Source organism: Salmo salar, chromosome ssa21 (assembly GCF_905237065.1).
Source record: "Salmo salar chromosome ssa21, Ssal_v3.1, whole genome shotgun sequence".
NCBI lineage: Eukaryota > Metazoa > Chordata > Actinopteri > Salmoniformes > Salmonidae > Salmo > Salmo salar.
Window position 1 is genome coordinate 23,240,001 of NC_059462.1, and position 21,472 is coordinate 23,261,472.

The 21,472-nt window shown below is 42.1% G+C and overlaps 1 protein-coding gene across 4 annotated transcripts in view; it reads right to left on the reverse strand.

The window, feature by feature from the left end:
- Window positions 1-3,774: 3,774 nt before the first annotated feature.
- Window positions 3,775-21,472, reverse strand: part of LOC106581962 (immunoglobulin-like domain-containing receptor 2) — a 37,289-nt gene continuing 19,591 nt past the window's right edge. The window contains exons 3-9 of one of the 4 annotated variants that reach the window (XM_045704560.1): window positions 15,827-15,883; window positions 10,661-10,807; window positions 10,378-10,542; window positions 9,876-9,989; window positions 5,699-5,900; window positions 4,759-5,485; window positions 3,775-4,209 (exon numbers count right to left, since the gene is read on the reverse strand). In XM_045704560.1, coding sequence (XP_045560516.1) covers window positions 4,174-4,209; window positions 4,759-5,485; window positions 5,699-5,900; window positions 9,876-9,989; window positions 10,378-10,542; window positions 10,661-10,807; window positions 15,827-15,883 — 1,448 coding nt within the window. In that variant the 3' untranslated portion in view covers window positions 3,775-4,173. The remainder of the gene's footprint in view (window positions 4,210-4,758; window positions 5,486-5,698; window positions 5,901-9,875; window positions 9,990-10,377; window positions 10,543-10,660; window positions 10,808-15,826; window positions 15,884-21,472) is intronic. The other 3 variants (XM_014164547.2, XM_014164548.2, XM_014164549.2) reach the window with 3 other exon arrangements.

Consider the following 21,472-nt stretch of genomic DNA (forward strand, 5'->3'; position numbering starts at 1 on the left):
GTAGACAGTCACTCTATGAAGTTTGGCCAAGCCCCAGCTTTGAAGGGTGGTGATGTTAAACAAGCGTGGGAGTGCTTTTGTGTTAATAGTTTTCCCCTTTTCTCTCCAACATGTAAGCAAGCTTTATTCACTCAACACAACAACATGCCAGCTTTAGTTTCACTCTCAAGAGCTCTTCTGGACCCAAAGTAAAGCGCTTTGAGACCTTGAGAAAAATGTTTTATAAATGCAAAGCACTCAATTTTACATTGAAGAGGGATTCTGCATCTGTGAAGACCAGATGCTGAAGCGAAAGCTTCCTTCCTGGTATTGTGATGTCATCCTGGAAAGGATGCATCTTGGTCTGACTTGTGGAATCTATAATCCTGTCATATTTCCTGCTACACTCTATTTCCCCTTGTCATGGTCAGCATATTGATCAATATTCAGTGTTGTCCCACATTCAGAAGCGACAGATACAGGGAGCTCCAAAGTATTGAGACAGTGACATTTTTGGTTGTTGATTTGGCTCTGTACTCCAGCATTTGGATTTGAAATTAGGTTAAAGTGCAGACTGGCAGCTTTAATTTGAGGGTACTTTCAGATAAACTGTTTAGAAATTACTGAGCTTTTTGTACATGGTCCCCATATTTTAGGGGACCAAAAGTAACGGAACAAATTTCCTTATGTCTATTAAAGTAGTCAAAAGTTTAGTATTTGGTCCCATATTCCTACCTATTATTATTATCCTGAGTAAATCGTGAATAATGAGTGAGAAAAGTACAGACACAAATATCATAGCCACCCAAAAATGTTAATCTCACCTGTTATTGTAATGGTGAGAGGTTAGCATGTCTTGGTGGTATTTGTGCGTCTAACTTGCATCATTATTCACAATTCATTCAGGACAATCTGTAATCATGGTAGTGTCGTGGAAGTGTTTAGAAACATATTCTATTCTTATTTACAATGAAAGTGACTCCAACATTTACCATTCATTTCTATTGGGCGCAAAATCATTTGAGAAACAACCCAAACAAACAAGCAAATGCATCCAACAAATGTGTAGAGTCACAAGCTTGATGTAGTCATTGCGTGCTTTGAATATGGGACCAAATACGAAACTTGACTACTTTAATACACACAAGTGAATTTGTCCCAATACTTTTTCTTCCCTAAAATGGGGGGGGGACTATGTACAAAAAGTGCTGTAATTTCTAAACAGTTCACCCAATACGACTCAAAATGCCCTCAAATTAAAGCTGCCAGTCTGCATTTTAACCTCAGTCATAGTATCATTTCAAATGCAAATTGCTGGAGTACAGAGCCAAAACAAATAACTGTCACAATACTTTTGGAGCTCCCTGTATTTCAGCCACAGATATGTGTCTTGGGAAATAAGAGATATGGTATAAGTGGTTTGTTGTTTCACCTGTGCATGTGTGAGAATGTGCAAAATGAATGGTCATTGTCAGAGAAGGGTGTTAAGAGTTGTGAATCTGTTGTGTGTGAAGAAAGTTGTTAGCAAGCGCTGTGTGTGTATTAAGCAGTTAACGTAGATAAGCGATAAGATACAAACACTCCATATCCAATGTACATACACATAACATCATGTAATAATCACACACAATGGCACAATCTAAGATGGGCAACAGGTGTTTATCAAAATCATCAATGTCAAACAAGTGAAATACAAACATCTGCTCTGGCTTGAATGGCATTTTCAAACCACAGTTCAATACTGTGGGCTAATACAGAATAGCATTACAGTTCAATTGCAAATCTGTAATACAAATTCAAGCTCAGTATGTACAGTATATGACACACACACACACAATGGAGACAGGTGAACCTGAGTTGCCATTTTATAGGCCCAATTGACACCTATTTTGTGTTTCCTATAGCGTGATAACATTTTGGGCATTTGGGGTGGGGGTATTTGAGGTCTAATTATAATGACCAATTGGTGAATACAGATCATTTCTGAAACAATCCAGCACTTTTGCACACATTATGATCCTATTAAGTTTCTTTGATTACTTCTTTACCTAACTTTTTTTTAATCCCTTGTCCCAACTCTCCCCCACACCTAATAATACCTATCGATACATACAAATACCCCTAACCCCTAATTGCATCATTATTGTCAGGGTAACTTTATGGGAACTGTAACCATGTTGTGTAGGTGAGAGAGGGGGACTGCTCTGTGGAATGCTTGGTTTGAGATGACAGATTAACCTGAATATGGGCAAACGGTGCACATACACACACGCTGCACCCATACATTGAGGGAAAAAAGTATTTGATCCCCTGCTGATTTTGTACGTTTGCCCACTGACAACAAAACGATCAATCTATAATTTTAATGGTAGGTTTATTTGAACAGTGAGAGAGAATAACAACAAAAAAATCCAGAAAAACGCATGTCAAAAATGTTATAAAATGATTTCCATTTTAATGAGGGAAATAAGTATTTGACCCCTCTGCAAAACATGACTTAGTACTTGGTGGTAAAACCCTTGTTGGCAATCACAGAGGTCAGACGTTTCTTGTAGTTGGCCACCAGGTTTGCACACATCTCAGGAGGGATTTTGTCCCACTCCTCTTTGCAGATCTTCTCCAAGTCATTAAGGTTTCGAGGCTGACGTTTGGCAACTCGAACCTTCAGCTTCCTCCACAGATTTTCTATGGGATTAAGGTCTGGAGACTGGCTAGGCCACTCCAGGACCTTAATGTGCTTCTTCTTGAGCCACTCCTTTGTTGCCTTGGCCGTGTGTTTTGGGTCATTGTCATGCTGGAATACCCATCCACGACCCATTTTCAATGCCCTGGCTGAGGGAAGGAGGTTCTCACCCAAGATTTGACGGTACATGGCCCCATCCATCGTCCCTTTGATGCGGTGAAGTTGTCCTGTCCCCTTAGCAGAAAAACACCCCCAAAGCATAATGTTTCCACCTCCATGTTTGACGGTGAGGATGGTGTTCTTGGTGTCATAGGCAGCATTCCTCCTCCTCCAAACACGGCGAGTTGAGTTGATGCCAAAGAGCTCCATTTTTGTCTCATCTGACCACAACACTTTCACCCAGTTGTCCTCTGAGTCATTCAGATGTTCATTGGCAAACTTCAGACGGGCATGTATATGTGCTTTCTTGAGCAGGGGGACCTTGCGGGCGCTGCAGGATTTCAGTCCTTCACGGCATAGTGTGTTACCAATTGTTTTCTTGGTGACTATGGTCCCAGCTGCCTTGAGATCATTGACAATATCCTCCCGTGTAGTTCTGGGCTGATTCCTCACCGTTCTCATGATCATTGCAACTCCACGAGGTGAGATCTTGCATGGCGCCCCAGGCCGAGGGAGATTGACAGTTCTTTTGTGTTTCTTCCATTTGCGAATAATCGCACTAACTGTTGTCACCTTCTCACCAAGCTGCTTGGCGATGGTATTGTAGCCCATTCCAGCCTTGTGTAGGTCTACAATCTTGTCCCTGACATCCTTGGAGAGCTCTTTGGTCTTGGCCATGGTGGAGAGTTTGGAATCTGATTGATTGATTGCTTCTGTGGACAGGTGTCTTTTATACAGGCAACAAACTGAGATTAGGAGCACTCCCTTTAAGAGTGTGCTCCTAATCTCAGCTCGTTACCTGTATAAAAGACACCTGGGAGCCAGAAATCTTTCTGATTGAGAGGGGGTAAAATACTTATTTCCCTCCTTAAAATGCAAATCAATTTATAACATTTTTGACATGCGTTTTTCTGGATTTTTTTGTTGTTATTCTGTCTCTCACTGTTCAAATAAACCTACCATTAAAATTATAGACTGATCATTTCTTTGTCAGTGGGCAAACGTACAAAATCAGCAGGGGTCAAATACTTTTTTCCCTCACTGTACATACCCATTGAAATGGTATATATGCATGCACGCTAAACACATACAATAATATTTTCCAAATGTTCCTCAATTCATGCATAAACAATGCACATTCCATTGTCTTTTCATGATCCATGCAAGGTGCCTTCCAATCCTTCTGTGGAAAGAAGCCTTCTATTGGATACGCCTCTCTCCATGTGGTTGATGCCTGATGTGCAGTTAGTCTCTACCAAGCTGATGCATGATGTTTTAAGTGAGTGACGTGTGATTCTCAATATTGGCAGTGCAGTGCTGTGCAGGCACGGGCTTGGGTTCTCTCTGGTGTATCAAACTGTGAGAGAGTCTCTGCTCAGAGCAGGGGTCTGTTAAAGAAATACACCAAGAGCCACACGTTAGATATCCTGCAATCATGTTGCACATGCTCGATTAGTCAGGCCTGGTCAGTGAGGGGATCCACACCAATCATGCAGGTCATGGTCTGTTAGTAATGTCTGAGTTCCACAAGAAAGATACAATCACATACAGTAACATACATTCTTGTTGGCATTAAGATTTGACCTTTTTCCTCTAAAATAAAGCATTAAACATTACATTATTTACAAAATATAGATAAAAATGACATAAATAGTGCTTTGACTCTTTTTTTCACATAACAATCAATCAACATGGAATACTTTTAGAAAATGTTTTGATTTATATAGTTAAAAAAAATATGTACAACACCCACTGATATAAAATAAAGATGCTAACCATGGCCAGTTGGTGTAATACTAAGACACTGGGGTGGGTATACAGCTGGCAGTCTGTTAGAGACTGTTAGAGTTGTTAGGCTTGCTACGTCTGAGCTCTTCTATCTGTGACAACCTGAGAGGGGGGGGTTCTTCAACTTGATCCTCCTACAGGTAACTCACCATATTTCGGTTCCTGTCCCTATCCTCTCGGGCCCCCTGTACGGCGTGTGCTAGTCCTTTAGGGGGACGGGTGTAGGAGAACGGTTGCATGGACGGGTCAGTGGTCCGGTACCGTTCTGAGGGCGGTTCGACCGTGCGGTAACGTTCAGCGGTTGGGTTGATCGTCTGATACCTTTCCACCTTCTGCTCCGAGTATGGAGGCAAAGAGTCCTCCTCCTCGGGCCGGGTGCTAGATGACTGTCTGTAGAAACCATCACTGCCCTTGGAGGGAGTGTCACTATCCTCATCAGCCCACCCCTTTCGTCTCTCGCCCCTCTCCCCCTTCTCTCCTGCCCTCCCCCTCGCCTTATGCTCCAATAGGTCATTGAGGAAAACGTAATCGTAACCCCTCTCCCCATGGGTGTGCTGGTGGGGGCGAGAGGGCCGATTGCGATCGCCATCCCACGTGTCCCTCCTCTTCTGCGGCGAGGGAGGGGGGCTGCGGCGGGGGTGCCAGTTGTTGTCCTGGTCTCCATGAAAACGGCGAGGGGGTCTGTGGTCCCAGTAGGGAGGATAGTGCTCTCGCACCCGTAGCGCCAGGTCGTAGTCCCTGTCCTGGTCTCGGGGCTCGCCCCTCCAGGCACGGGGGCCGTAGGACATAGAAAACTCCTCCAACTCATCCAGAGAGCCGGTACGCCCCCTGGTGCCCAATGTCTTCCTCTCCAGGTGCACAGAGCGAGGGTTCCACCTGAAACACAGGGAATCAGAGTACATAACAGATGCACAGTGCTAACTAACATTTTAGTCCTACACTAAATACAAGATAATCAGGAATGCAATATACAATACATATACAACATCCTCTTCTCTTTCTCCCACACACAGACACACACAACGTATCTTGAGAACTGTAGAGACAGTCCTCACACAGTCTTACAGTTACAATCACACTCAGTGGTACCTGCTATTATGTTCGTCATCCGTGTCGTTGCCACGGTAATGCCTGGGTCGACGACTGTTGTGCACGGGAGCTACCATGAGTTCTGATTGGTCATCTAGGTCAGCGATGGGCGGGAGAGCTTTCATCTGGACTGTCCGATAGGTCTGCCGGAAATCCGTGTCCCCTCCCTCATGCAGAGAGCTGAGCTCTGATAGGCTACTGGCTGCTGGGACAATACATTACTATAGAGACTTTTACTGCTTTCAAGAAAAGTTTATACAATAGTGTTTTGAATCTGAACTGATCTACGGCATCTACAGTACACCACCATTATCACTATGCATCAACACTTCTAATCGAGTCACAGACACATCATCAAATATCACCAAAACTAATGCAAATAACATTGATAGCCATTGTGTAAATATAGACTGCCGATTTTCAAAGCAAATGCTTTTGCTGATGGCTCTCATGGTATGTTGCTCTTAGTTTACATCTTGAGAGAGACATTATAGAAGGAATCTGGGCCAATAATGAAATTACAATATGCCACCCATAGAAACAGAATACATAGAATGGGAATGCGTTCCATGGAACACACCAGCCAAAGGGCTGTCTTCCTCCGCCTAATTGGAATTTACAATGACAAGATGCTTTCCACGGCAATTCATAAATATGTGTGTTTACAAACAATTACTAAACCTTCTTACATTACTGGTATGGAAATGAACTTTCATGTGAAATAGAGAACCATGCCATCTAATAGTATCAGATTAAAATGCAGCAGTCCAATCAATACGTGCACTGATGTCTTTCATCTAGAGTAAATCACCATCCATGGCCAAATGTGTTTGAGTGATATCATCCCGCCTCAATGGTCAGTGTAACCTAATGGTATTACTATTTGATTGTCTACTTAAAAACCTTCTGATAAACATTATGATAATACAGATAACATTGACCAAAAATGTGTTGAACTTACTAATGTTGATAAAGTTTACAAATGGATAAATGGATAATAAATCATTTAATAATGGTTTATAAGCAGTTTATAAGTAGTCCTTAAAATGTTACCAAACAACATTTGACTGATTCAACACAAATGGATAGATGGAATTAATGACATTCAGTGTATTTAGGGTTAGTTTGTTATTAATGGCGAAATCAATAGTTAATGGAGAATGTAACGGAGGGTTTCTGATGAAGAGGTGTGGTGGATGAATCAGAATTAGTTGGGTGACATAGATAATTAAGATGTTTTATTTGCATAATATGCTTATGTGAGATACTTGTCATTAGAATGTATCCCTTTGGACTCTGGTGTTGGGAGTTGCACTTTTCCTTAGCTAGGGCTCAGTCACTTGGGGCCCAGATAGGGGAGAGGTCAGGCTTGTCTTCCACATGTCCCTGGTGCTATGCAGAATATCAGAAAGGGAAGAGGACAGAATGGAACATTGTCTTCATATGTGAATGTGTCTTTACCTATTCTTAAACCATGTGAAGGGATGGCGTGATTAATGGGGAACCAATTACTTGTCTCCACAATGTCTGTGCGCAAGTCACTCCCTCCTTTTCTATTGGGGGGAGGTGTATGGCAGTGTCTGGAACCATTGTATGTCCTCTCTCAGATCTTGCACTTATCCTGGGATAGTGTATGACCTAGAGGCTCACTCCCCTCAGTGAGCTTGTCCAGGAGTGGGGTCAAGAGGGGGTTTACTTGAGATGGGAGTATCTAGAGTTGACAATTGATATATGCCATTGGATGAGTTGGTGTTTTTGTACTATGAAGTACCAGGAACGAGATTAGAACCTCGTCATAGGGACCAAACTGAACGATAATTTATAGCGAATGCTATCTGGCTGTGGATACTCCTCTCTAAAGTAAAAGTCTTTCTTTGTGAACAGTTCCTAAATATCTGTGGTTTGTCATGTCAAAGGGGGGTGGATCTTTGCTATAAAAGATCTCAGTAGCCATTGTGTTGACACTCTCAACGGTTCATTAGAAATGGCGAATCGTTGAAAGTCAAGTGCTAATGCAAAGCTCTTATAATTAAAGATGTAGTTTAACCTGTTGGGGATAGGGGGCAGTATTTGCACGGCCGGATAAAAAATGTACCCGATTTAATCTGGTTACTACTCCTGCCCAGTAACTAGAATATGCATATAATTGATTGATTTGGATAGAACACACCCTAAAGTTTCTAAAACTGTTTGAATGGTGTCTGTGAGTATAACAGAACTCATTTGGCAGGCCAAAACCTGAGAAGATTCCAAACAGAAAGCGCTCTCTCTGACTATTTCTTGGCCTTCTTGATCATCTCTAACCAAAACAGGGGATCTCTGGCATAACGTGACATTTTCTAACGCTCCCATAGGCTCTCAGAAGGCGCCAGAACGATGAATGGTGACTTTGCAGGCCATGGCTGAAAAACAGTAGCGCATTTGGATAGTGGTCGATCTGAGAACAATGAGACTGGGGCGCATGCACGAGCCGACACCATGTTTTTATTTTTTCGTCTTTGAACGAAAACAGGGTTTCCCGGTCGGAATATTATGGCTTTTTTACGAGAAAAATCGCATAAAAATTGATTTTAAACAGCGTTTGACATGCTTCGAAGTACGGTAATGGAATATTTTGAATTTTTTTGTCACGAAACGCGTCGGGCGCGTCACCCTTCTTTACCCTCCGGATAGTGTCTTGAACGCACGAACAAAACGCCGCTATTTGGATATAACTATGGATTATTTGGAACCAAACCAACATTTGTTATTGAAGTAGAAGTCCTGGGAGTGCATTCTGACGAAGAATAGCAAAGGTAATCCAATTTTTCTAATAGTAATTCTGAGTTTGGTGAGTACCACACTTGGTGGGTGTCAAAATAGCTAGCCTGTGATGGCCGGGCTATCTACTCAGAATATTGCAAAATGTGCTTTCACCGAAAAGCTATTTTAAAATCGGACACCACGATTGCATAAAGGAGTTCTGTATCTATAATTCTTAAAATAATTCTTATGTTTTTTGTGAACGTTTATCATGAGTAATTTAGTAAATTCACCGGAAGTGTTCGGTGGGAATGCTAGTCACATGCTAATGTAAAAAGCTGGTTTTGATATAAATATGAACTTGATTGAACAAAACATGCATGTATTGTATAACATAATGTCCTAGGAGTGTCATCTGATGAAGATCATCAAAGGTTAGTGCTGCATTTAGCTGTGGTTTTGGTTTTTGTGACATTATATGCTACCCCGCTCCTCCGCTCTCTCCATTGGCTTCCAGTTGAAGCTCGCATCCGCTACAAGACCATGGTGATTGCCTATGGAGCTGTGAAGGGAACGGCACCTCCATACCTTCAGGCTCTGATCAGGCCCTACACCCAAACAAGGGCACTGCGTTCATCCACCTCTGGCCTGCTGGCCCCCCTACCTCTGAGGAAGCACAGTTCCCGCTCAGCCCAGTCAAAACTGTTCGCTGCTCTGGCACCCCAATGGTGGAACATGCTCCCTCACGACGCCAGGACAGCGGAGTCAATCACCACCTTCCGGAGACACCTGAAACCCCACCTCTTTAAGGAATACCTAGGATAGGATAAAGTAATCCTTCTAACCCCCCCCTAAAAGATTTAGATGCACTATTGTAAAGTGGTTGTTCCACTGGATATCATAAGGTGAATGCACCAATTTGTAAGTCGCTCTGGATAAGAGCGTCTGCTAAATGACTTAAATGTAAATGTAAATGTAGCTTGAAAAATGGGTGTCTGATTATTTCTGGCTGGGTACTCTGCTGACATAATCTAATGTTGCTTTCGTTGTAAAGCCTTTTTGAAATCGGACAGTGTGGTTAGATTAACGAGAGTCTTGTCTTTAAAATGGTGTAAAATAGTCATGTTTGAGAAATTGAAGTAATAGCATTTCTAAGGTATTTGAATATCACGCCACGGGATTCCATTGGCTGTTGAGTAGGTGGGACGCAAGTGTCCCACCTAGCCCATAGAGGTTAAGTATAACTCTGACTGGTGTGAAGTTTGTCTCTCCTCATTTGGTAATACAGAAATTAGCCACCACAGAGGACACAAACCTTTACACAAGCACTAACAAAGACACATACATACACACACATTAAACACAGACCGAGACAAATACACAGACATGCACGCGTGGTGATTTTAGGGGAACTACTGACTCCATTCAGGCTTACATTGTGGAGGAGCCATCTTGGCAGAGGGAAACTGTCCCAGCTCCTTCTCCACGTAGTACAGAACCTTCATAGAGTCCTGACTGTGATTGGGCTGGAGACGATAGCCACTGCGTACTGTAGACACAGACGCACACACCCACACACACTTATATCAAGGATAAAAGCCACTATGGGCACAGTAAAAACCCAATTACACAAACAAAAACACACACGCACACACACCCCTCACACATGAACATATGAATGCACCCATGCACACACACCAAATCACCCACCCACACACATACACACACGTCTAGTCATAGACAACTCCACCCAGTTTAGAGACAGAAAATGAAGAGTGACATCAGAAGAGGGTTAGTTAACTCAGATGACCCTCTACAAATGTTAGTTAGTGTTACTGTGATATATCATGCAAAACTGCATTTCCCACAATGCAGAATGGCTTGTCCAGGTCCTGCAGACTGAAAGGACGAGCGCAGGTGTGGGTCGGGTCACTCACCCCCAGCTAGGTTCTTCTCCACTGAGGGGAAGGAGAGCATCTTAGGGTCTGCGAGGGACGGAGGGGCAAAGGGGACCATGGTGGGGACCCCAGGGATATAGTAGGGGGGGTACACAGCAATCTGGGGTGGCTGGCCACTCTTTGCCATCTTCCCCGCCTCATAGACTGGAAAACAATGACAAATAATATTAAAATCCTAAACTTTTAAAAAAGGAAACAAGTGAATGTAAGACTGTGTGTGTTTGTAGTTATGTGTTTGTGCGCGTGTGTGTGTGTTACTCACGGTGACGTGGGCAACAGCAGGTGTCGGGGCAGCAGCAGCAGCGGAGGTAGCAGCAGCACGAGTGAGGACAGCACTGACACCAGCAGATCCCCATCAACAAAAGGAACAAGATACTGCCCAGGACTACAGATCCCACAAACGTCCACTCTGGAACACAAACACAGAGATTAATAAGACTACAGATCCCACAAACAGTAGAGATACACATCTTGTTAATTGAGTTAGTAACTACATGTGACTCACTCAAGTTACATCTTCTGCATCTCTGTCTATAATAACCATTGACATAAAAGGTCATATTAACCCCCCAACACTCTGGGTGTAGAGAGGCAGAGCTTGCTGGCTTGGGCCTGCACTCCTATCGCAGCCTCACATCACGACAAGGCTCTCAACACTAATGATGAATTGGTCAGGGCGTAAGCAGAAATGAAAATGTCAATACTTCAGTCAGCCCCTTGTGAAAAAACACATACCAAGTGGACCTCTTCAGAGAGACATCTCATTTTCAAAAGAGATATGGGGGTAGGGTGTCTTGTGAATAATTCTGCTCGATTGAGGAGAGGTATTAAATGCACACCATGCATTTAGTACTGTAGTAAGAATATGATTGAGACAGTAAGGCCTCCATTTTATAAATGCTGACAGATAATTTGTTTGCTCGACATGGTGGGATCTTTTTGTGTCGGTAAAATTAATTATTGCGAGCAATGGCAGCGGAAACGCCTTTATGCGCAAATATTGATATAATAATCATATAAAGTTAGTCCGTTTTTCACAATTCCAGACATTTAATCCTAGTAAAAAATTCCCTGTCTTAGGTCAGTTAGGATCACCACTTAATTTTAAGAATGTGAAATGTCAGAATAATAGTAGAGAGAATGATCTAATTCAGCTTTTATTTCTTTCATCACATTCCCAGTGGGTCAGAAGTTTACATACACACATACACTCAATTAGTATTTGGTAGCATTGCCTTAAACAATTTAAACTTGGGTCAAATGTTTCAGGTAGCCTTCCACAAGCTTTCCACAATAAGTTGGGTGAATTGTGGCTCATTCCTCCTGACAGAGCTGGTGTAACTGAGTCAGGTTTGTAGGCCTCCTTGCTCGCACACGCTTTTACAGTTCTGCCCACAAATTTTCTATAGGATTGAGGTCAGGACTTTGTGATGGCCACCCTATACCTTGACTTTGTTGTCCTTAAGCCATTTTGCCACAACTTTGGAAGTATGCTTGGGGTCATTGTCCATTTGGAAGACCCATTTGCGACCAAGCTTTAACTTCCTGACTGATGTCTTGAGATGTTGCTTCAATATATCCACATAATTTTCCATCCTCATGATGCCATCTATTTTGTTAAGTGCACCAGTCCCTCTTCCAGCAAAGCACCCCCACAACATGATGCTGCCACCCCCGTGCTTCGCAGTTGGGATGGTGTTCTTCGGCTTGCAAGCCTCCCCCTTTTTCCTCCAAACATAAATGGTCATTATGGCCAAACAGTTCTATTTTTGTTTCGTCAGACCAGAGGACATTTCTCCAAAAAGTACGATCTTTGTCCCCATGTGCAGTTGCAAACCGTAGTCTGGCTTTTTTATGGCGGTTTTGGAGCAGTGGCTTCTTACTTGTTGAGTGACCATTCAGGTTATGCCGATATAGGACTCGTTTTACTGTGGATATAGATACTTTTGTACCTGTTTCCTCCAGCATCTTCACAAGGTCCTTGGCTGTTGTTCTGGGATTGATTTGCACTTTTCGCACCAAAGTACATTCATCTCTAGGAGACAGAACGGGTCTCCTTCCTGAGCGGTATGACGGCTGCGTGGTCCCATGGTGTTTATACTTGTGTACTATTGTTTGTACAGATGAACGTGGTACCTTCAGGCATTTGGAAATTGCTCCCAAGGATGAACCAGACAATTTTTTTTCTGAGGTCTTGGCTGATTTCTTTTGATTTCCTTATGATGTCAAGCAAAGAGGCACTGAGTTTGAAGGTAGGTCTTGAAATACATCCACAGGTACACCTCCAATTGACTCAAATTATGTCAATTAGCCTATCAGAAGCTTCTAAAGCCATGACATCATTTTCTGGAATTTTCCAAGCTTTTTAAAGGCACAGTCAACTTAGTGTATGTAAACTTCTGACTCACTGGAATTGTGATACAGTGAATTATAAGTGAAATAATCTGTCTGTAAACAATTGTTGGAAAAATTACTTGTGTCATGCACAAAGTAGATGTCCTAACTGACTTGCCAAAACTATAGTTTGTTAACAAGAAATCTGTGGAGTGGTTGAAAAACGAGTTTTAATGACTCCAACTAAGTGTATATAAACTTCCGACTTCAACTGTATCGAAGTAACTTGGAGTCACGAGATATGTTGTGTGGTCCTCCATTACGACTCGGGAAACCATGCAGTTTATTAGGCTACAGATTAAATAAGTTACGATTAACTTCATAAGGTGGTGATAGTGCACGTGATGAGCTTGATGCTCCTTTCCAATAAATATCGAGGGTCTTATTCTGGTGACATGATGATCGATGCTTGACTGTAGTCTCTCTCTCTATATATATATATATATAGATATATACAGTGCCTTGCGAAAGTATTCGGCCCCCTTGAACTTTTCGACCTTTTGCCACATTTCCGGCTTCAAACATAAAGATATAAAACTGTCATTTTTTGTGAAGAATCAACAACAAGTGGGACACAATCATGAAGTGGAACGAAATTTATTGGATATTTCAAATAAAATTAACAAATAAAAAAACGGAAAAATTGGGCGTGCTAAATTATTCAGCCCCCTTAAGTTAATACTTTGTAGCGCCACCTTTTGCTGCGATTACAGCTGTAAGTCGCTTGGGGTATGTCTCTATCAGTTTTGCACATCGAGAGACTGAAATTTTTGCCCATTCCTCCTTGCAAAACATCTCGAGCTCAGTGAGGTTGGATGGAGAGCGTTTGTGAACAGCAATTTTCAGTTCTTTCCACAGATTCTTGATTGGATTCAGGTCTGGACTTTGACTTGGCCATTCAAACACCTGGATATGTTTATTTGTGAACCATTCCATTGTAGATTTTGCTATATGTTTTGGAACATTGTCTTGTTGGAAGACAAATCTCCGTCCCAGTCTCAGGTCTTTTGCAGACTCCATCAGGTTTTCTTCCAGAATGGTCCTGTATTTGGCTCCATCCATCTTCCCATCACTTTTAACCATCTTCCCTGCCCCTGCTGAAGAAAAGCAGGCCCAATCCATGATGCTGCCACCACCATGTTTCACAGTGGGGATGATGTGTTCAGGGTGATGAGCTGTGTTGCTTTTACGCCAAACATAACCTTTTGCATTGTTGCCAAAAAGTTCGATTTTGGTTTCATCTGACCAGAGCACCTTCTTCCACATGTTTGGTGTGTCTCCCAGGTGGCTAGTGGCAAACTTTAAATGACACTTTTTATGGATATCTTTAAGAAATGGCTTTCTTCTTGCCACTCTTCCATAAAGGCCAGATTTGTGCAGTATACGACTGATTGTTGTCCTATGGACAGAGTCTCCCACCTCAGCTGTAGATCTCTGCAGTTCATCCAGAGTGATCATGGGCCTCTTGGCTGCATCTCTGATCAGTCTTCTCCTTGTATGAGCTGAAAGTTTAGAGGGACGGCCGGGTCTTCGTAGATTTGCAGTGGTCTGATACTCCTTCCATTTCAATATTATCGCTTGCACAGTGCTCCTTGGGATGTTTAAAGCTTGGGAAATATTTTTTGTATCCAAATCCGGCTTTAAACTTCTCCACAACAGTATCTCGGACCTGCCTGGTGTGTTCCTTGTTCTTCATGATGCTCTCTGCGCTTTAAACGGACCTCTGAGACTATCACAGAGCAGGTGCATTTATACGGAGACTTGATTACACACAGGTGGATTCTATTTATCATCATTAGTCATTTAGGTCAACATTGGATCATTCAGAGATCCTCACTGAACTTCTGGAGAGAGTTTGCTGCACTGAAAGTAAAGGGGCTGAATAATTTTGCACGGCCAATTTTTCAGTTTTTTATTTGTTAAAAAAGTTTGAAATATCCAATAAATTTCGTTCCACTTCATAATTGTGTCCCACTTGTTGTTGATTCTTCACAAAAAATGACAGTTTTATATCTTTATGTTTGAAGCCTGAAATGTGGCAAAAGGTCGAAAAGTTCAAGGGGGCCGAATACTTTCGCAAGGCACTGTATATATATATATATATATATATATATATATATATATATATATATATATATACTTTCTCTATATATATATATAGAGATCTATCTATCTATATCTCTCTCTATATATATATAGAGATCTATCTATCTATCTCTATCTCTATATATATATATATATATATGAATGAATGAATGAATGAATGAATGAATGAATGAATGAATGAATGCTCGGCTATGAAAAGCCAACTGACAGCCAACTGACATTTACTCCACAGGTATTGACCTGTTGCACCCTCTACAACCACTGTGATTATTATTTGGTTCTGCTGGTCATCTATGAATGTTTGAACGTCTTGAAGAACGATCTGGCCTTAAATGGCCATGTACTCTTATAAATCTCCACCCGGCACAACCAGAAGAGGACTGGCCACCCCTCAGAGCCTGGTTCCTCTCTAGGTTTCTTCCTAGGCTCAAGCCTTTCTAGGGAGTTTTTCCTAGCCACTGTGCTTTGACATCTGCATTGCTTGCTGTTTGGGGTTTTAGGCTGGGTTTCTGTATAAGCACTTTGTGACATCTGCTGATGTAAAAAGGGATTTATAAATAAAGAAATATTGTTTTATGCAGATTTTTGAAGATTCGCATGAAAATCTGCCGCAAATTGGACGGAAACCTAGCTAGTGAGTTAACGCATGACTGCGCAGAGGCAGAATATAAGATGAGGCCACAAGCGGATTGGTTCTTTCCTCTGCAGTTGTTAAATCAATCAAGATTCCCAGAAGATGATTGGACAGTGAGAGAGCAGCATGGGGGGAGGGGGAGGGGGGGGGTGTACGATGACAGGTAAGCAGAGCCAGCAGGGGGTGTCACTGAGGGGAACAACGTATTTTTGGCATAATCACACACAGACTAACAGAAAGACAGACAGACAGTGACAGACCGTGGCCAGCGAATGAGGAGGCAAGCAGCCGTACCTGGCATAATCTCCACATCAAACTCTGGCAGGAGATCGTCCAGCACACCTGTCCTACCTGCAGAGAGAGGGAGACCAGAGGTGAGGCGCAGCAGACAGGAAGTAGCAGAGGGCAGAGGTCAAAAGTGAGGCAAATCAGCCAATCAGATGGAGTTATTGACTGAGGATCATGCATTGAGACTGGCAGAGATGAATCGACAGAGGAATCAGGGGAAAACAGTACAATTCGTTAACACCTGATGCTGAAGCCAAAGTGATAATCATCATAAATAATTTCCCATTATTCAAAATTAATTTGAGAGAACATGTTAATGGGGGTGAAAACAAAGTTCAAAGTGTGTCGCTTAATGATCTTTATGTAGTAAAAACCATGAGCTGACGCAAAGCCAACATTTATTGTTGAGGTGCTGGCTAACGGAGGGTAAACTGTATAAAAAGAAAGAAAGTCGCACACTCTAAATATGCTCCTAACAATTCAATGGGTGCACCTAACCAACATTTCGGCATGCAGTGCCTTCTTTAGGGTTATTGTTCTCCACACACACTAACCCAGTCTTAAAGGCCACGAGTTCTAAGACTGGGTTAAAGACTGGGTTAAACTCTCACCTCTCATCTCACACTGAACCTAATTTTAGCAGGGTGCTGTATTTCTGGGATGTTACTGTACAAACACGCAACACACACAAATACACATCCAACACGCTCGGCACGTCACATGATACTACAAGGCAAGCTAAAAGATCTGTAATCAGTGTGAGAGATTTACAACATAACCCATAACTCAACTTAACTCAACTGCTGCAACTGTAGCTAAGCTCATCACATCATCAAACAAAATCAAACCACAGCCTAACCCAACAACAAAACCAACCACATTCAAAAGCACTGCATTCCCAAGCTTTCTCTTCATGTAGACCGTAAATAAAACATTGTTGGTCTATGCATTTGGGTGGTATATTCAGCCCCGTCAACAGGTCCTGTACCCAATAAAATGCTCTACGGGACGTTGAGGTAAGGCCAGATTGGAGGTGGTAGGAGGGGTGTGTATGTGTATGTGGGGGGTGTTGGGAAAATGGGGCAGGGTGTAACGGGGACAGACACTTCTGAAGCATTCTGGGTCACCAATTAACCATTAGAGCTCATCAGGGAAAGAAGGTCAGATGAACACTATTGCCATGGTAACAATGGTGGCTTTGTCTTTGCTAAACGTGAGAGAGACAGAGGGAGGGAGGGAAAAGTTAATGGAGATAGAGACAGAGTGAGAGAAGGATAAAGGGCAATGGCGATAGAGGGAGAGACAGAGAAAAATAATAGTGGGACCAGTCCGTGGCCTCACCCAAACACCAAAATAAAAGGATTCTAATCTCTGTGTTTACCCCTCTAGATAGGTTCAACTGGGTTGCTAAAATACCTGGTTTACACTCATTAAGTGTGCGTGCATGTGCGTGTGTCTCGACATATCAATCCCTAAAATAGTGTCTAAGGGTTATTTGATTCAACAGGCCTGCTAGCTGTCAGGGTAGACTGAACTCCCACAGCCAGACAGGCTCCAGTTGGCAGTAGTCATGGAGATAAGCACACTCCTCTCCTCTGATAAAAAAAAAAAAACACGCACATGAACACACACACACACACACACACACACACAGATCCTACCAACCTGCTCTGGCACTGAGTCGTATAAATCCAGCTGAGCTCAGTAACCTGAGAGAGGGGAGAAACTATGTGCCTCAGAGGGGAGGGAGGGAGGGAACAATGATAAGAAGACAGGGGGAATAAGGGGTAGAGGAAGATGAGGCCCTCCAGAGGAGAGGAGAAAAATAAAAAGCAGTGAGAGCAGTAGCAGTGTGTAGGTAAAATCACTGAGGAAGCCAAGCCAGTAAAACAGCCATGTTACAACTTATGTTCTGATAATTGCCTTGTTTGTTCTATAACATATTCCTTCATACGCCACTGTGATATACAACAAGGCTGTGACAACAAAAAGACTACAATCACACAGTGGCGGAATAAATTCAACTACGCATATGTTTGTTTCATCACAAAACCGGAGAGCCACATCTGTCCGGTCAATCCCACAAAGCAAATATCGCATGTTATAAACAGCTACAGTATATGGCCTGCAGCATTGTCAAACAAGTTCATGTTTGACAGTTTACTAAACAACTAGTGATTTAGAACCACAGAGTTACCCACAAGTCAGCACAGAGACAACATGAGCACTGGCTCCGTTATTCCAGCACCATTTACACTTAAACATTTAAACATCATCAAATCAACACGGCTATACATGCTTAGTTTAATACACTGAAAACAAACTTAAAGATACCCAAAACAATCTAGTCCAATCAACGTTGCTAAATATCATGTGGCTGTCCATGGTACTTATTTGTGTGTGTGTGTGCGCAATAATCTTTTAAAAGTTGACTCATCCTACTTGTAGACTAGTTGAACGCCAATGCCATCCTCCTCTCGTTCATGTTGGCAAAATGGTCCATGTCTCAGTCATACAGTACACTTTTAGTTTTTGTTTTCATAGGCTACCTAGCTAAAATGCTTGGTAGCCTAACTTCCTCGCATGGGCAACAATGAACCAGCTAAGTTAGCTAGCTAGTTAATGTGAGCCTATACTAGCCTACATATTTAACTTCAATCAAATCGTATTATTTTATTGGTCACATACACATGGTTAGCAGATGTTATTGCGAGTGTAGCGAAATGCTTGTGCTTCTAGTTCCGACAGTGCAGCAATATCTATCAATTAATATCTAACATATAATCTAACAATTCCACAACAACTACCTAATACACACAAATCTAAGTAAAGGAATGGAATAAGAATATTTACATATAAATCTATGGATGAGCAATGACAGAGCGGCATAGGCAAGATGCAATAGATGGTATAAAATACAGTATATACATATGAGATGAGTAATGCAAGATATGTAAACATTATTAAAGTGACTAGTGATCCATTTATTAAAGTGGCCAATGATTTCAAGTCTGTATGTAGGCAGCAGCCTCAAAGGCCAGTGGCACAATATATGAATTTATGGTTACATCAGAATTGCCATCATAATCATTTGGCCTGTACAGAGGATTAAGTTAAAACCACAAGTCCAAATCCTCATCTCCATCCATGGCTGAGGAAAGGGCCGATTTAACAAGCTAGCTACTGCAGGACATCAACACAAGCAAACCAGAAACAGAAAAGTTTTTTCAACAATGATGACGTTTTGCCTAGGATGTGATTTGATTGGTGGGAAGCCAAATCCAAACTGGCCTCCCTTGGGAGGCGTTTTGCTGCGCCAGGACAACCCACAGTTGAGCTCAGCTCAACGCTGATTGGCTAATTATTATTATTTTTTTTATCAAGGGAGGCCAAATGCTTGCTGGCATCAATCAATAAAATGATACGGCGGCAACATGTCATTCTTTTGTTCCAGACAGCATCAGATATATGGACTACATACAGTTGAAGTCGTAAATTTACATACACTTAGTTGGAGTCATTAAAACTCGTTTTTCAACCACTCCACAAATTCCTTGTTAACAAACTATAGTTTTGGCAAGTCGGTTAGGACATCTACTTTGTGCATGACACAAGTAATTTTTCCAACAATTGTTTACAGACAGATTATTTCACTTATAATTCACTGTATCACAACTCCAGTGGGTCAGAAGTTTACATACACTAAGTTGACTGTGCCTTTAAACAGCTTGGAAAATTCCAGAAAATGATGTCATGGCTTTAGAAGCTTCTGATAGGCTAATTGACATCATTTGAGTCAATTGGAGGTGTACCTGTGGATGTATTTCAAGGCCTACCTTCAAACTCAGTGCCTCTTTGCTTGACATCATGGGAAAATCAAAAGAAATCAGCCAAGAAAAAAGAATGTATACCTCCACAAGCCTGGTTCATCCTTGGGAGCAATTTCCAAATGCCTGAAGGTGCCACGTTCATCTGTACAAACAATAGTACGCAAGTATAAACACCATGGGACCACGCAGCTGTCATACTGCTCAGGATGGAGAGGCGTTCTGTCTCCTAGAGATGAATGTACTTTGGTGCGAAAAGTGCAAATCAATCCCAGAACAACAGCCAAGGACCTTGTGAAGATGCTGGAGGAAACAGGTACAAAAGTACCTATATCCACAGTAAAACGAGTCCTATATCGACATAACCTGAAAGGCCGCTCTGCAAGGAAGAAGCCACTTCTCCAAAACCACCATAAAAATGCCAGACTACGGTTTGCAACTGCACATGGGGACAAAGATCGTACTTTTTGGAGAAATGTCCTCTGGTCTGATGAAACAAAAATAGAACTGTTTGGCCATCATTATCATCGTTATGTTTGGAGGAAAAAGGGGGAGGCTTGCAAGTTGAAGAACACCATCCCAACCGTGAAGCACGGGGGAGGCAGCATCATGTTGTGGGGGTGCTTTGCTGCAGGAGGGACTGGTGCACTTCACAAAATAGATGGCATCATGAGGCGGGGAAATTATGTGGATATATTGAAGCAACATCTCAAGACATCAGTCAAGAAGTTAAAGCTTGGTCGCAAATGAATCATCCAAATGAACAATGACCCCAAGCATATTTCCAAAGTTGTGGCAAAATGGCTTTAGGACAACAAAGTCAAGGTATTGGAGTGGCCATCACAAAGCCCTGACCTCAATCCTATAGAACATTTGTGGGCAGAACTGAAAAAGCATGTGCGAGCAAGGAGGGCTACAACCTGACTCAGTTACACCAGCTCTGTCAGGAGGAATGGGCCAAAATTCACCCAACTTATTGTGGGAAGCTTGTGGAAGGCTACCTGAAATGTTTGACCCAAGTTTAAACAATTTAAAGGCAATGCAACCAAATACGAATTGAGTGTATGTAAACTTCTGACCCACTGGGAATGTGATGAAAGAAATAAAAGCTGAAATAAATCACTCTCTACTATTATTCTGACATTTCACATTCTTAAAATAAAGTGGTGATCCTAACTGACCTAAAACAGGGAATTTTTACTAGGATTAAATGTCAGGAATTGTGAAAAACTGAGTTTAAATGTATTTGGCTAAAGTGTATAAACTTCCGACTTCAACCGTATACTAAGATGGAGGGGCACCGTTTCCTTTTGATGAGATTCAACCACTTGCGAATTGATGGAAAATTATGAAAATACAGGAGACGACACAGACTAACTCTGAAGGAATTACAATGGGTTCAACAACTCAAACTCTGGTGTGTGTACAAGGCCAAAGTCAGCTCCTCTCCTGTGTCACAGCACAACGCTCTCTTTTGCTCTCTCCTTTTACGTCTACATCACTGACCCTTTGTCACGTCCTGGCCAGTATAAGGGTTAATTGTTATTGTAGTTTGGTCAGGACGTGGCAGAGGGTATTTGTTTTATGTGGTCCGGGGTGGTGTTTTGGTAAAAGGGTGTTTGATTTAGTATTTCCGGGTTTTTTGGTTTAGGGTCTATGTTTATGTATTTCTATGTGTAGTCTGGTAAGTGTGTTTCTATGTGGAGTTAATTGGGGTGGACTTCCAATTGAAGGCAGCTGTGTGGTGTTGCCTTTGATTGGAAGTCCTATATTAGTTGGGTGTGTTTGTCTGTGTGTTTGTGGGAAATTGTTCTGTGTTTAGCCT